The sequence below is a fragment of the Thermobia domestica genome, chromosome 10 (assembly GCF_964235325.1).
Source record: "Thermobia domestica chromosome 10, izTheDome1.hap1.1, whole genome shotgun sequence".
In the NCBI taxonomy this organism is placed as follows: domain Eukaryota; kingdom Metazoa; phylum Arthropoda; class Insecta; order Zygentoma; family Lepismatidae; genus Thermobia; species Thermobia domestica.
In genome coordinates this window covers 193,543,377-193,557,489 of record NC_137463.1, presented here as the reverse complement: position 1 = coordinate 193,557,489, position 14,113 = coordinate 193,543,377, and the positions used below count along the sequence as shown (strand labels likewise).

The 14,113-nt window shown below is 33.2% G+C and overlaps 1 protein-coding gene across 1 annotated transcript in view; it reads right to left on the bottom strand.

Annotated features, from left to right (window-relative positions):
* Nucleotides 1–305: 305 nt before the first annotated feature.
* The window catches only part of LOC145662915 (uncharacterized), a 190,145-nt gene continuing 176,337 nt past the window's right edge, over nucleotides 306–14,113 (bottom strand). The window contains exons 9-10 of the mRNA XM_081728920.1: nucleotides 11,359–11,657; nucleotides 306–4,229 (exon numbers count right to left, since the gene is read on the bottom strand). Coding sequence (XP_081585046.1) covers nucleotides 3,983–4,229; nucleotides 11,359–11,657 — 546 coding nt within the window. The 3' untranslated portion in view covers nucleotides 306–3,982. The remainder of the gene's footprint in view (nucleotides 4,230–11,358; nucleotides 11,658–14,113) is intronic.

Below are 14,113 nucleotides of genomic sequence, written 5' to 3'. Positions count from 1 at the left end.
TTGCTTTCATGTTCGTTCTTAAAAGATTATGAAAATATATTGAAATGTATGAAAAATAATTACACAAGAGCATCATATACAGCATCATATTGACTTGGTGTATTCATAATTTTCAGTACATCTGATCTTTTTTTTTTTTTTTTTTTTTTTTTTTAACAGTTTCTTTTTCGAGTACAAATAACCAAATATATCGTTACATGTGAAATGTCTGAAATTGAATTGACAACAGTCGTGAGCTTAGAACATGCGGACAAATCACATAATTTCGTTTAAAAAAGAAGTGAGCGGAAATTTTTACTCTCAAAATGCGAAAAATGCGTACATGTTCGCTTAAATGCTGACTATGGTATACCTGCCTTTTTATGAAGGAAATATGGCGGATTCATCATTCATCACAAAAATGTGCTTATTCTTTCTGAACGGCACAAACTAGTCTTTAATGAAGCACTGTATTCCAATAATTAACAAACATTTATTTACTAGTTTCAAAGTACAACAGTATATCTAATAAAATATAAATATATGATTTCACTTACTGTATTACATGAAACTTTTTCTGGTATGTACATTTGGGAATAAAAACTATCAGCATATTTAAACCCATTGGTTTTAAGGGATTAAGCAAGTAAATATTTCAGACTGATATTTCGATCATATCACTGGTACTTTTAGATAAATAATAGCAAAATACAAAGTGTTCACTTAAAATAAATAGACATTATTTATTATTTACAATGGCAAATTTTCATCCATATAAATGATTCTTGTTATATGCCCTTCAAGACACGTTAAATATTTTCACTTATTTCTGAAACTCAAATCAAAGTTTAAGATTAAACTCTGCGTAGACATATCTTTACACGTCGACCATTTTGACTGGTAGAAACACACATACGCACATACATACTTGGTATGAGATATGTGACAATTTTTGTGTTAAAAGTTAATACTCCTATGCACAGAAGACATTAAAGTAAAAGTTATTATGTCAAATGAAGCTTTCAGGAAATGACATGGATCTACATAACAATGCACCCACAGGAAGTACAAAAATAAGTTACTTACTTAAGTGTAAATTCCTGTTGTTTAGATATAGCATTGAACATGATAATTCTTGTAGTATTTGAATCTTTGTCAAATGATATGTCAAAGATGCATATCTTCACTGTCTTATGCATATGTCAATATGTGCATTATTGAAACACAGTTAATATACGAAGCAGAACTATTAGAACTTACTTGAAATCATTTTTGCTGTTACGTTTTTTTTTTTTTTTTTTTTTTTTTTTTTTTTTTAATATTGCTATTAAATTTCCATGTTGTTGTGACTTAGAATATCACATAGAAAGTTGTTTTAACAAATTCATTTTTAAATCAGAGTGGTTATTAGGAACATAACAAACTCTTTTCCTTAAAATTATTCTTGTTTTTGAGCATAATATATTGAATTTAAACATTGGTTCATATTTTATATGATCTGTTTACTTAAAAATAAAGAGACATCCAATAATTATACAGTATGTTTTATTTCTAGCTGCTAATATTACCTCAGTTTAATTCATGAAACATATTTGTCAGTTTCAATTGAGTTCACAGACCAGAGAGAGAAGAATACATTTTGTCATATCAAAATATTTCTTAGGTTTAATGTTGAACTGACCAACTTTCGTAAAACATGTTATTTGGTGTAATTCTTGGGAAATGAGGAACTAATTCACGTACTTACTAGAATTCCAGGAAATAGTTAGTAACTCTTAGGAAGATACCTAAAGTCGTGTTAGGTAGCTGGATTATGGAATAGGAAAATGGACAACATTCACATCAAATCTCCATTAATTTTAAAATTTCTCTCATTTCTTTAACATTCTTCTGCTAAAAGTTATTATGGAAACGAGAAATAAAGTTTCCGAAATTTCGATATAAATAGAATTTATGAGTTAAAATGGATTCATAACTTGTTTATGCCTAGCAGTTATAACTGTTTTTCCAGTTACCAACATGTAGTAAAGAAGAAAAGTACTTACTAGATTAAAATAATAATAATTTAGTTTTAATCCATATTTTATTAGTTTATATATTACTGGATTGTTACATAGAAGTTAAGAGATCGCGATAGCCTCAAAGTTCCGGTGAAAATTTCTTTGTATGAGCGAAATAGGAAAAAAACATAACTAACGCCTTCGTAACATATTCTAGGAACTTAACCTACATTTCAACTCTATTACTTATCAAGGGCAAATTCTGTAATTTATCTTTCAAATATAAATTAGGTATTTAGATAATTTCCTATAAAATTTAAATTAAAATATATTTTTTTTCTGAAATGTCATATAACCTGAGATATGTATATGTGTTGGATGCATACGTTGTTGTGTCATATCATACATCAATCGAAATACAAAATATGTTGTAATTAGGAATTCCACACCAAAAGATGAAAAACAATCCGCTGTTACAACCAAACTAAGGAATAGTTTGAAAAGTGACTCACAAACATAGACATATAGACATATACAGGATTATTCTTAATTTTATATCTATTAATATTACCTAGGTAGTATATTTTCAAAGCCTAAAATCTCCATTTCCAGGAAATGTTCAAAACATTTATCCAGTTCACTCTTCATTTTTGTAATCTCTAAATTGCCAGGACACAAAAGGCTGTCCTTAATTGTAAACCAACGAACTTCCCATAGTCATTTTTCTAATAAAGGTCGACAGTAAAACAGTTTAAGCTTTTAAAAGATGTACACATCAGATGTTCATGCGCTTAACAGAAGTCTTGATCAAAGAAATCTTCAACTTCTTTCTAGAAAGTTGCAGAATTTCACTTAAGCACTTGTTACGAAGTAACTTCCACACGTTGCATTTGACATATCTATATTTATAATTAACATAATAAATTAACAATATTCACACTAAAGTCTATGACGTATTAGATGCGTCATTGCTTCCTCCCTACATCAAACAGTATATTAAAAATCTGCTCAAAATGTATTTGAGTCATTTGTATTAATTTTCGATCCGACTATTTGGAAGTCCGTGCACTTGATATAAATGAACACAATTTATTATTTTATGCTCAATTTCAATTAATCAAACTCTGTCCGAAACCCTGAAGTTAAGTGAATGAAATTAATCTCATCAGGATGCATTATGCCTTTCCCTAGTCCACCAATGAAATCCAACAAATTACGGACATTCATTTTTTTTTTTTTTTTTTTTTTGACAACAATGTATTATTCCCATTTTCCACCATGAAATTTAATGTGCCTAAAATTTCATTTCTGCCATTAGAATAATGTTTAGTATTGTACAAAATGTAGTTTTCTACATGTAAACATTATATTAAATTAGAATTGAGTGAAATTCATATTCAAAAGAATACCTATCAGAATAAATTTCGTTAAATTTTATCGAAGGTTCAAACTCCCCCTTCCCCCCTCTCATTTTTCCCAAAATGTTTAAAACATTGTCGAACAAAGTGATTTTAAGTGTTTGCAAGATATAAGAATTGTGTTCGAATAACAGTAAACTCCAAACCTTTTCCCTACAAAATTCCTGAGTACGAAACGGGTTTAGACGAATAACTAAATTCTTCATTAAGACACTTCTTTCATATGAAGAGTTACTTGAGGTTTGCAGTAATCGTCACTCAACACAAGTGCACCTGAACATAATATTATTATTTTCTTCAAAATCGTTGAAAGAAATCACAAATAATGAAAACTGCCACTCCGAATACTCCTTTCAAAGAATAATGAAATTCGCGAACTCACTGCTTCAGAAATTATGCATAATATTTGTTTATAATTTCCAACTTCTAAAACGAGCTGGCATCTATAAATATCTCACATATTGAGATTTTGGTAATTTCAAGAAATAGTAAACACCATAAGTTTGTGACAAACACTGTTAAAATCGTGTTTCCTTTTACACTATTGTCTCCTTGGTTTTAAATTTCAGAAGGAAACAAAAACCTTCACTCCTCAGTTTCCTCTTTGCTCTGTGTTAGTGGAGCTGGAGTTATTGGTGTCCAATCCTGTCCACTTCTTTCTCGAATTCGAGATTCTTTGAAGAAGTCGATGATTGGGTGATAGTCGTAGTTAATCTTCCTTTTATCGTTGTTTCGGATGCTGTCGGAGTCAATGACATTCAACACAGGATGTCGCCGCCGAACCACTGTCGAGGGATCTTTTACGTTCGTTTCATCTACCTCCAGGTCGGATCTGCAATGCAAATATTTAAAACACAGATAAATAGTATTTGCGAATATAATAACTATATATCAATATTCAGTTCTAACAATGTTCTTGTATTCCCTCAATTTTAGACAAATAAAAAGAAGAAAAATAAATGTATATGTAAAATGAAGATACTAACCTTATTTAATCCGTAAAAACTATTGACTTAAAAACATGCTTATAATCGTCACCATTATAGGAGTATATTTGTGGACGCTCTGTATATTCGAAAAGACAGTAAATATTTTTCGATTTATACTTTATTCTGTGACGCAAATAAGTTCTTTCTTCGATGGGAACTGTTTTTCTTTCCACGCAACAGGACAAAGGAGTCTTTTATCGTTCATTCATATATATGTCTAAAACGTTGCTTTGTGGTGAGAATATTTTAGTGAGCGACAAAGGTTTTCAGTGTTTCTTCCTTACATATTAATATGTAAAAACTATGTTCTATAGTTATTTGGAACTGGATCAAGTGTTATTTTCCAATCATTTATGGAAATATTGCATACAAGGTGTCTGAGCGCCAGAACGACGACAACCACATCGCTTTGCCAGTTCGTTATCTAAATTTTCCCACAATCAAGTTATCGCAATGTCTTGTGCGTCGTGGACAGTGGATTAAAATTAACGTCAATTCTTTTTTATATTCTATTTGCATGTACATACAGGTGATTTAACCTGAGTGCTCTTTGGAATGAACTGCCAACATTGACCAGTCGGTCAGTGCAGCTCGTATCTCGAACCTCTGAGTTCGAGGAGTGTTACTCCGTACATACAAGAAGACACCACGTTAGTGGCATTGAGCATAACATTATATTAAGGGGCACACGCTATTAGCCGGTGAAGGACGTAATTAAAGGCTAGCCTCAATTAGTGAAGTCGCGGGTTCGACAACCCAGTGCGTATTAGTTCTAAACGCGCTCTCCAACATTTTCATTCTATTTTGGCAACTGTCTACATTCTCTTGAGGGAGACTAACGTCGACTTCTATGGATTTGTTCAGCAGCAACAAGTTACTTCGCGGGATTATCCCGGCGATACCCCCACAGTGCTAGTTCTCCATGTGCATTAACGGTGTGAGAAAAACATCTATAGTGGAATCCCAATCATAATCTTCCATACAGATATATACAAGTGATAAAGGTCTATAGTGTAGTGAAAAAGTGAAGTGTGATTTTATTAGCGGAAATAATTATATATTCAGTGTAGAGTATTGTGTTTTTTTTCTAATACGTTATTTTTTTTAAATAGTATTTTAATAAATAAGCATAGTGTCATTTTATCCAGTGTGTTTTTGTTACAAGTATGAGTAATGTTTGTGTGCGTTGTGATCTAAGTGACCATCTGATCGTCCGTGAGGTTTTCGAGATGAGATATCCGAACCTCTCGGTGCCTAATGATCATCTTGTTATTGAGACCGGCGGGCAATTTGAGAACAATTCTGTAATCCCTTTTTGGAGATGTCTTTCAACGTCTTACCCAGGTAACTCCAGGTCTCTTGAAAATACTCATTGGCAGGACAAGGAAGGACAGACCCCGGAAAGCGATTATACGAAAATTGGCCTCCGAACTAGCGACTCGATCCGAGACCGTTAGTACTCGAACAGATATATACTATGCCTATAAGATAGACATCCGAACTAACAACCCGAATTGAAACTGTTGGTGTTTTTATATTTATAAGATTAATACTCTAACATACCATTTCTTTTCCAGCTTAGAACCAGTAATTTGAAAAAAAAAGTTTTGCTTTCAGGTTATTCTAATTATACGTTTTAAGTTAAGTTTATTTTTTGTCCAGGATGGCACACCAGCAAGTAGACTTGGCTACTAAGCTAGATTTACTTTTACAGAAAGCAAATAAAAATGAAGAGAATTTTGCTCATCTTGCGGAGAATTTTGTTAGAAAAGGAAAGTAAAGAGAACCGTGCTGAATTTAAAGAGAATTTCATTAGGTTAAAACAAAAAGTGAATGAGAATAAAGAGAATTTTTTGAGTTAAAGAGTAAATTAGATCAGAAATTAGACGCCGTACAAAAAGAATGTCGCGAAAATAACCCAAGATTAGAACAAAGTATTAGGATGGTAAACGTAAACGTAGGAACAAAATACTCGAACAAAAATATGATGGCATAACACTTAAGATTCATAACAAACTCGTCAGTCAGTCATAGTACTGGCAATCGAACTCGCTACATAGACCATGGACGTGGTTAAGCAACAAATTGAAGAAACATACCATCGTGTAGAACATATAGAGACAAAAGATTGTAAAATTCAGAACCAGTTAGAAGGCTTGCACGAATACACACAATCCCTCCAAGGTCAGTTGGAAGCAGCCCGAGATGTATGTCAGGCTAATAAGGAGCTTTAGTTTACATATAGATACAGTCGATAAATTAGATGAGTTACACGACCGTATCGAAGAAATTTCCGAACGCGTAGGAAGGCAAGGAAAAGATATTAAAATGGTATACGGAGAAGCGAAACTCATAGATTATCCCAATCAGGCCCGAAACCAGCCACAGAGGTTTGGGGGGCCATGAATATATTAGGGGGCCAAGACATTAAAACTTCTCTTACAAATATCTACATTGTGTTTTTTGTACTAATAATAGCATTTTATATTGAGATGTGGAGGGGTCACTAAAAGTTTAGGGGGGAGCAGGCCCCCTTGCCTCCCTCTGGTTACGAGCATGCGGCATGCATCAATTTAAAAGTACTCACACTAGGATGATTAAAGCTTAATCACGTAGAATGATTAAAGCTTAATGTAAGGTGTTGATTTCCGAAATGTTTAAAAATAAAATTTCTCGATAAAATGTAATTGAAAACTGAGGTACTCTTCACCAATGAATACACGAAACTTTAAGTACTACTTAATGATGAAGAGATCCATCACGGTAGGACATGACATTCGAAAGAAGAAGAAAAATCTCTAAGTTCCGCCTTCGCACACGTTCCTTAAAGTAATAAAATAAAAATAAAACCGCCGAACTTTCTATGGAGAACACGTATAAATCAAAGATTTCTCGGTACTTAAGAAATAAAGCCATCTGCTGCCGAAAATATTAATGTTAGTATTAATATTTAGTAGTACGCTGCATAGTGGAAGCAAGAAAACGATTATTTATTTATTTATTTATTTATTTATTTATTTATTAGTTTTTATGCGTTAAGAAAGCGGGTAATTTTTATGCGATAAGGAAACACAACTTCATTTATGAAAATCGGATTCTTTTTTTTTTTTTTTTCAACAAAACATGTCCTGGAATACTTTTAAGATTAGGGTGAATTCACCTTCATATCTTGAAAAATTTCAACTTTAGCAATAAATTCCACTGAGAAGCCTTACGAAAATCATTTTTTTTTTAAATCTCGTTTTAAGGAAAGTTCGTAAATATGGCTTACAAGATGAATCCATCACTTTCATTGGCTTATTTTAACCTCAACACAAAGGATAATTCTTAAGTCTCAAATATGTATTATGTTCCCTGAATTTCGAAGAATTGCGAAATTATTCGTGGATAATTAATTTTTAAGCTAGAACTAGACTCACATTTTATTCTTGACTAATTTAGACCTCATGTATGGGAGTAATTTGAAAATTATACAGAAAATAATGCTATATTTCAGGAAGATAATTTTTTAAAAAAGAAAATTTATGGTGGAAAATTGTATCGTAACTGTCTATATGCTTAAAGTTTCAATTTGGGGTGAATTTACCTTCTTTCTCCATTTTTGTTTGTTCCAATTGTATCTACAAGCAATAATGTTGTGTTTTAAAGAAACAACTCACCCAAGTTTAGTCTAATCGGATAAAATTTCACTGAAGTTATCGCAAAACATGCAATATTACATCTCGTTTCATAATCGTCATCACAGAATTGACCACACCAGTGATCTCGATAGAAGTACATTCGTTAGCGTTAATATTCAAAGTTATAGCAAAAACTGAAAAGAGTTACTTTTGAAACAAATGCTGAAGTTTTTCTGGTGTCGTGACGAATGTGAGGTACAGTAATTCTCGAACTAACAACCAGTTAAATTTAACATTGTCCGACGTTTGGAGAGCTGAACACTTTGTTCTTATCTTCAGGGTATATTATGAGGGAACCAAACAGAAGCACTCTTCATATATATTCGCAGCACATAATATAATTGAGGGAGATAATATATATATATATATATATATATATATATATATATATATATATTATTTTTCAGAAACCACTTTGTTAACGAAGTGTTCAGGCTACTGGAAGAGAAAAGTCAAGGAAATCATAGCAATACTGAAAGAAGGCAATAATCTTAACGAACACAGCGGCTTACAATTCAGTCAAACATGGGTTTCATTTACTGGAAAAGCAGTGAAAACAAAACAACAATCAGGACCTATGTGCAAACTCAATCAATCAGAATGAGACAATAGATTGACACTGATAGGGCGTCTCTATCGAACAATCATATTCCGCTTTTTCCTTTGCCAGCATGTATGTATAAGGAGTGATTAAGTTTGGTTCTCTCATAATATACCCTGAAGATAATAACGTGGTCAGTTCTCGAAACGTCGGACAAAGTTTAGTTTACTTGATTGTTACTCCAAAACTACTGCATTTAGTGTTACTTTTATTCTGAACTTTCTCCAATTAGGTCACAACTACCAGTATTTAGCTAGAGTAGGCTCTTCATGCAGCTAGATTCGCACAGATAAGGCGATTTTTAGTAAATTAATTGATCATAATTAGAGATAATCCTACAACTCTCTCTCTATATATATATATATTAGGAAAAACGTGTGTTAGATTTTATAATTCTTTAAATGAAACAAATAAAAATTGAATTTTTCTTAGTTTTCCAAGTGTATATGTATAGCTTGCGTTACTTATTCTCAGCTCAGAAAGGTGATTTTTTGGTTTGAATCAATACATTTAAAGAAAAAATGGATATATACAGTGGTGTTATTCAGCCCGTTCTCACCGGTTCGCAGAACCGGTTGTTAAAATATTTTGAATTCGCAGAACCGTTTGTTATTCCCACACATAAATGCGCACGCATGAGATATCAAGAATGATGCTCAGATATCAAGAATGAAAACTGGGATCATATGAGTAAAATGGTGAGGGTTATTTGAAACACCATTATCAACAACTGTCGATCCATTGCTGGATGAAGTTTTTTCTAATACTTTTTGACAACAGTCCATCTTGGAAAACAAATGCTTCCTTTCGGAGTTATAGGCTGCCGAAAACATGAAAAAATCAACTTTAAAGATACATAACTCCAAAACTATGGGACCAACGGCAGTCAGATCAAGACTTCACTTAGAAACTAGTACGTACCCTATTCAAATATCCAAGTTTCAGGATTCTGTGGTACTTCCGCAACAATTTTTGTAGAGGCAGTTGGTGAGTATTTCAAATTATATGTCCGTAGCCAAACTTCATCTATAAAAATTGTTGCGCGAGTACCTTAGGATTCCGAAACATGGATATTTGAATAGGGCACATACTAGTTCCTAAATAAAGTCTTGACCCGACTACGGTAGGTTCCATAGTATTGGAGATATGGAGCTTTAAAGTTCATTTTTTCATGTTTTCGGCAGCCTACAACTCTGAAAGGAAGCATTTGTGCACCCAGGTTTGTTTATACTTTTTGTCTTATCTTGATGTCAGGAATCACCTCCTAAACGTTGTTGGTGTTTTTTTGAAACACCTTATATATATGAAGAGTGAAGAGTTAAAGGAAAGAAAACCCAAAATAATGTCTTAATTACTCTATTTCTCTTTCACTCCAATCACTTTGAATTGGAGTATTTCCGACTTTTCGAGAAGTTCGATCGCTCATCACTCTTTAGATTCAAATGGAATAAATCTATTCCATTGGGTGGTTGGAATTCAGTGTATGTTTTCAGCACTGAGGCTATACGAGACATGGATCTAAAGTTTGAGATGGAATTTGAGCCATCGTAATGCATTCAAATTTTAAGATTCTTCCACGGGTATCGAATTTGGGACCCTGTGCACAAAAGGCTACCGAGCTAGCCCTAAACTAGAGGGGAGGTCTCTTTGTTCACAAAAACATATATGACTGCATTTTACAAAATTAAATATTCATCTCTAGACCATAACATGCATAATAGATTTGTAATTGGACTATCGAAATATACGAGTGACGAAAGTTCGGGCTCACCGGCTATCTCCGTTATGAGTGAAGATACCAAGAAATGGAAAGAGACGAAAGTTTATGGAAATACGTAGTTTTGAATCTAAAATGCTAGAACTTTGTCAATTGCACCAGCCGTTTGGGCTCCAAACTGATAATGCACCATATGTTAAATGGAAAAGCGTTTCCACTTCGCCAGGCTGTTCTTTCGGGCCGTCAATATCCACAATACATAATGTTGAAGGAATTCGTGGTGTTCCAAGTTTCCTCACACACCATAATGTGTACGTTCTCCATGTCATATTTGTGTGGTATTACATTCAGTTCGACCAGCCGGCTAAACTGGCAACATTGCATTTTTATTTAGCATTGGGGAAATCACCAGTGTGAAGTTCAAACTATTGGTATAACTGGAAAAATTCCACAATCTTAGATTGAAAATCACCTATTTTTAATAGCTTTCCTCACTTTCCAACATTTGCTACACCAAATATATATTTACACTATACCTACTTGTTCATTCATTATTATTATTATTATTAATCAGTAAAAACTTTTATGTCTCTGATGATAATTTCGTACGTTTTTGTAGAACAGGAAATAAATAAATAAATAAATAAATAAATAAATAATAAAAATGAAATTTCTAGTTGCTGTCCCATGGTTATGCCCTTTCAAGCTAAAGGAGACGAGTGACTAGTGCAACTGGATGATTTTGAAATAGTTGGCTGAATAAGAATATGGCAGAGGACAGAAGAATACCGAGGAAACCCACAGATGCTGCTCACTACAAATCCACTCACATAACGTTGGATCAAACTAGGGATTTTAGGCACCAGAAGTGAGCGCTATACATGTGAGTCACTGTGCTTTCTTTTGTAGAAAGGGTTCTCAAAAATACGGACACTTGAGGCTGTACTTACAAAAAGGAAACATACAAGTAATACCTGGTATTTGTCCTGTTTCTCTTGTGTAGTTGGTTGTTGAATATCGTAGAAAACGTTGGTACTCTTTCGTCCGGAGCTAAAGGTAATGGTGGTCCTGATGGTAATTGAAAACTGATTCCTTGTCTTTCGAAGTCAATTGCTGCTTCTTGCGGAAAGTTAAAGTTCTCTACTGGTTGCTCGTCGAAATCCACTCCTGGAAAGCCTTCTTGTTCCCTGAATCCTCCCTCCTTTTCAGAATGAGCTTTTGGTGGAAATTGGAATGCATAGCCTTGGATGTGACAAGAACAACAGCTTGGGATCTAGAAAAGAAATATTAATGAAAACATCAAAATAAATGGATAACTTGCATAAAAATTAGATTCGAATTTATCGTAATTTTTAGTCTATATCACTTGCATTCGTAATAGTAACTAGAGGTAAATGGTTTTATAAGTACTGTAAGGAGTGTGCACAATTTAAAATTATTGAAATAGTAAACATCTTCAAAAATTTAGAGGCTTTGAATTAAACCTGTAAATGGACTCGTCTTTGAAGTAAATGCATCTTTGGAATAGCAGACTATTTTTTCCCCACCAATACGAAGGGTTTGCAATCCACTCTTTGTTATGAATTTTCCTTCTGCTGTAAATCTTTCCCTTCGCTACAGAGAATCTGATAACACTTTCAGGAACTTTTAACAATAATCTCACTTTCTTCAAATCACGATTTCCTTCCACTTTCAAACTTTCGGCTCTTTCCTTGAGTCTTGTTCACGAACGATAAAACGAAGGGTTTGCAATCCACTCTTTGTTATGAATTTTCCTTCTGCTGTAAATCTTTTCCTTCGCTACAGAGAATCTGATAACGCTTTCAGGAACTTTTAACAATAATCTCACTTTCTTCAAATCACGATTTCCTTCCACTTTCAAACTTTCGGCTCTTTCCTTGAGTCTTGTTCACGAACGATAGAAATACGAATGAAAGGAAATACAAAGAAATGGACTTATCGTGAAAGAACAACGAAGGTATAGATTATCAATTACTCCTTGTATTTATCAAAGTGGTAATGTCAATAAATACCATTCCTTGAAGGTTTTATTTCTTTTACTCCTATGTTATATCCTCCGTGAACAAGACTCTAACCAAGAGCCGAAAACTTGAAAGGTGAAGGAATTTTTAAGAATTGGAGTTTCCAGTTGATTAGATTTTTCTTTCCTATCTTAAACGTCTTTAGTTAAATATTTAAACTTCCCAGAGGACTAGCCGCAGTGTACAGATAATACCAATCATATAAATGTTTAGATTAAGTGTTTTATTCTAGTTTGTATTAATGGATTTACTATTGGTGCCTTTTAGTATGAGAAGAGGATAGCCTTAGCTCCTGAGGAACTAGATTTTCTCAAGCAAAATCGAGAACAAAAAACTATGGAAGCAGTTCATATTTAAGGTCTTGTAGAATGTTCAGTATTTAATATGCAATAGTTTCGGGGATACGAGATTTTCTTTTATTTTTAAACGCTTGAGAAGTAGTTAGGAGTCTTAAGCAGTATTCTATCATTTTCTAGTAAAAACTGAAGTAAAATCAAATTATTTCGTTTAACATCCACGGTTATTCCCTTTAGGCTAAGGGAAACGGATGATTAAAGCAAGTGAATGATGATGAAAGAATTGGTGGAATGAAATGTTGGATGAAGAACTTGATGGAGTATCCCGAGAAAATCCACGGCCACGATGTTGTCCACCTCAAATTTATTTGACCGAAGATCGAACCAGAGAATCTCCAATCATCTTGTTGAGGGTACTGATAAAATGAAAGCAGGAAGGATTAGAATATTTTAAAGGAGTCTCACTTGAAAAGAGTTCTTGCAAAGAGCTGAAATTAAACATATGTCATTAAATTAGTTATTTTAGAGTGAAGACATAATGATTATTTGATTTTATTTCATTTTTAACTTGCCCCTTTTCTTCTCTTCCTTTTTCCTTTCTTTTTTCGTTTCCTGTTTTTTACGAGAAATATATAGACGGAAATCAGCTCTTTTCCAAACCAAACTATTTGAGCAGTGACGTATGTAAGTAATAGTACGTAAACGAAACATTACAAAGAACTTTAATTCTTCGTGACTAAGGTACAATCATCTTTGAAAAACATATGCACCCACACTTCTTTAGAGGACACTTTACTCTGAGCAGTAAGTAGAATGTTTTGATGCACAGACTTGCAATAAATAAATAAATAAATAAAATAATGCTTACTCCTGGAATTAGATAGGCAATCGTTTCATAAACATGTCATTAATTTTTTCCTCATAATTTTCATACAATATAACTTGTTAACTTGGCCATCTCTCTAAGCTGAACATCTGTTCAACTAAGCCTTTCTTTTATAAAACCTGCATTTTTCTATAAGAAATGCATTATTTACTCTAAGTTGGCTACTTATCTATTTTGAGACTACCGCATTGAAGCAACGTTCTTCCTTATGTTGTTCCGTTAAATTCACAATCTCTGCATATTCAATACTTAATACTCGACCGTACACATGTCTTCTTCATTTCTTAGAAACCATTACCGAACATCTTATAGAAAGTCGAACATTTCGGTACAAACTCTTCCCTTTTGGACAATCAGTGAGCTCGAAGAAGGAGGGGAAAAAGCCATTGAAACTAACTCCTCCAAAGAAATACATGAGGCGATGATATTGTTTATTGCTATTTATGTTATTGACACCAAATACATGAAGAGGTTGGAACAATTAAGTCTTTCTATTTATACTTTG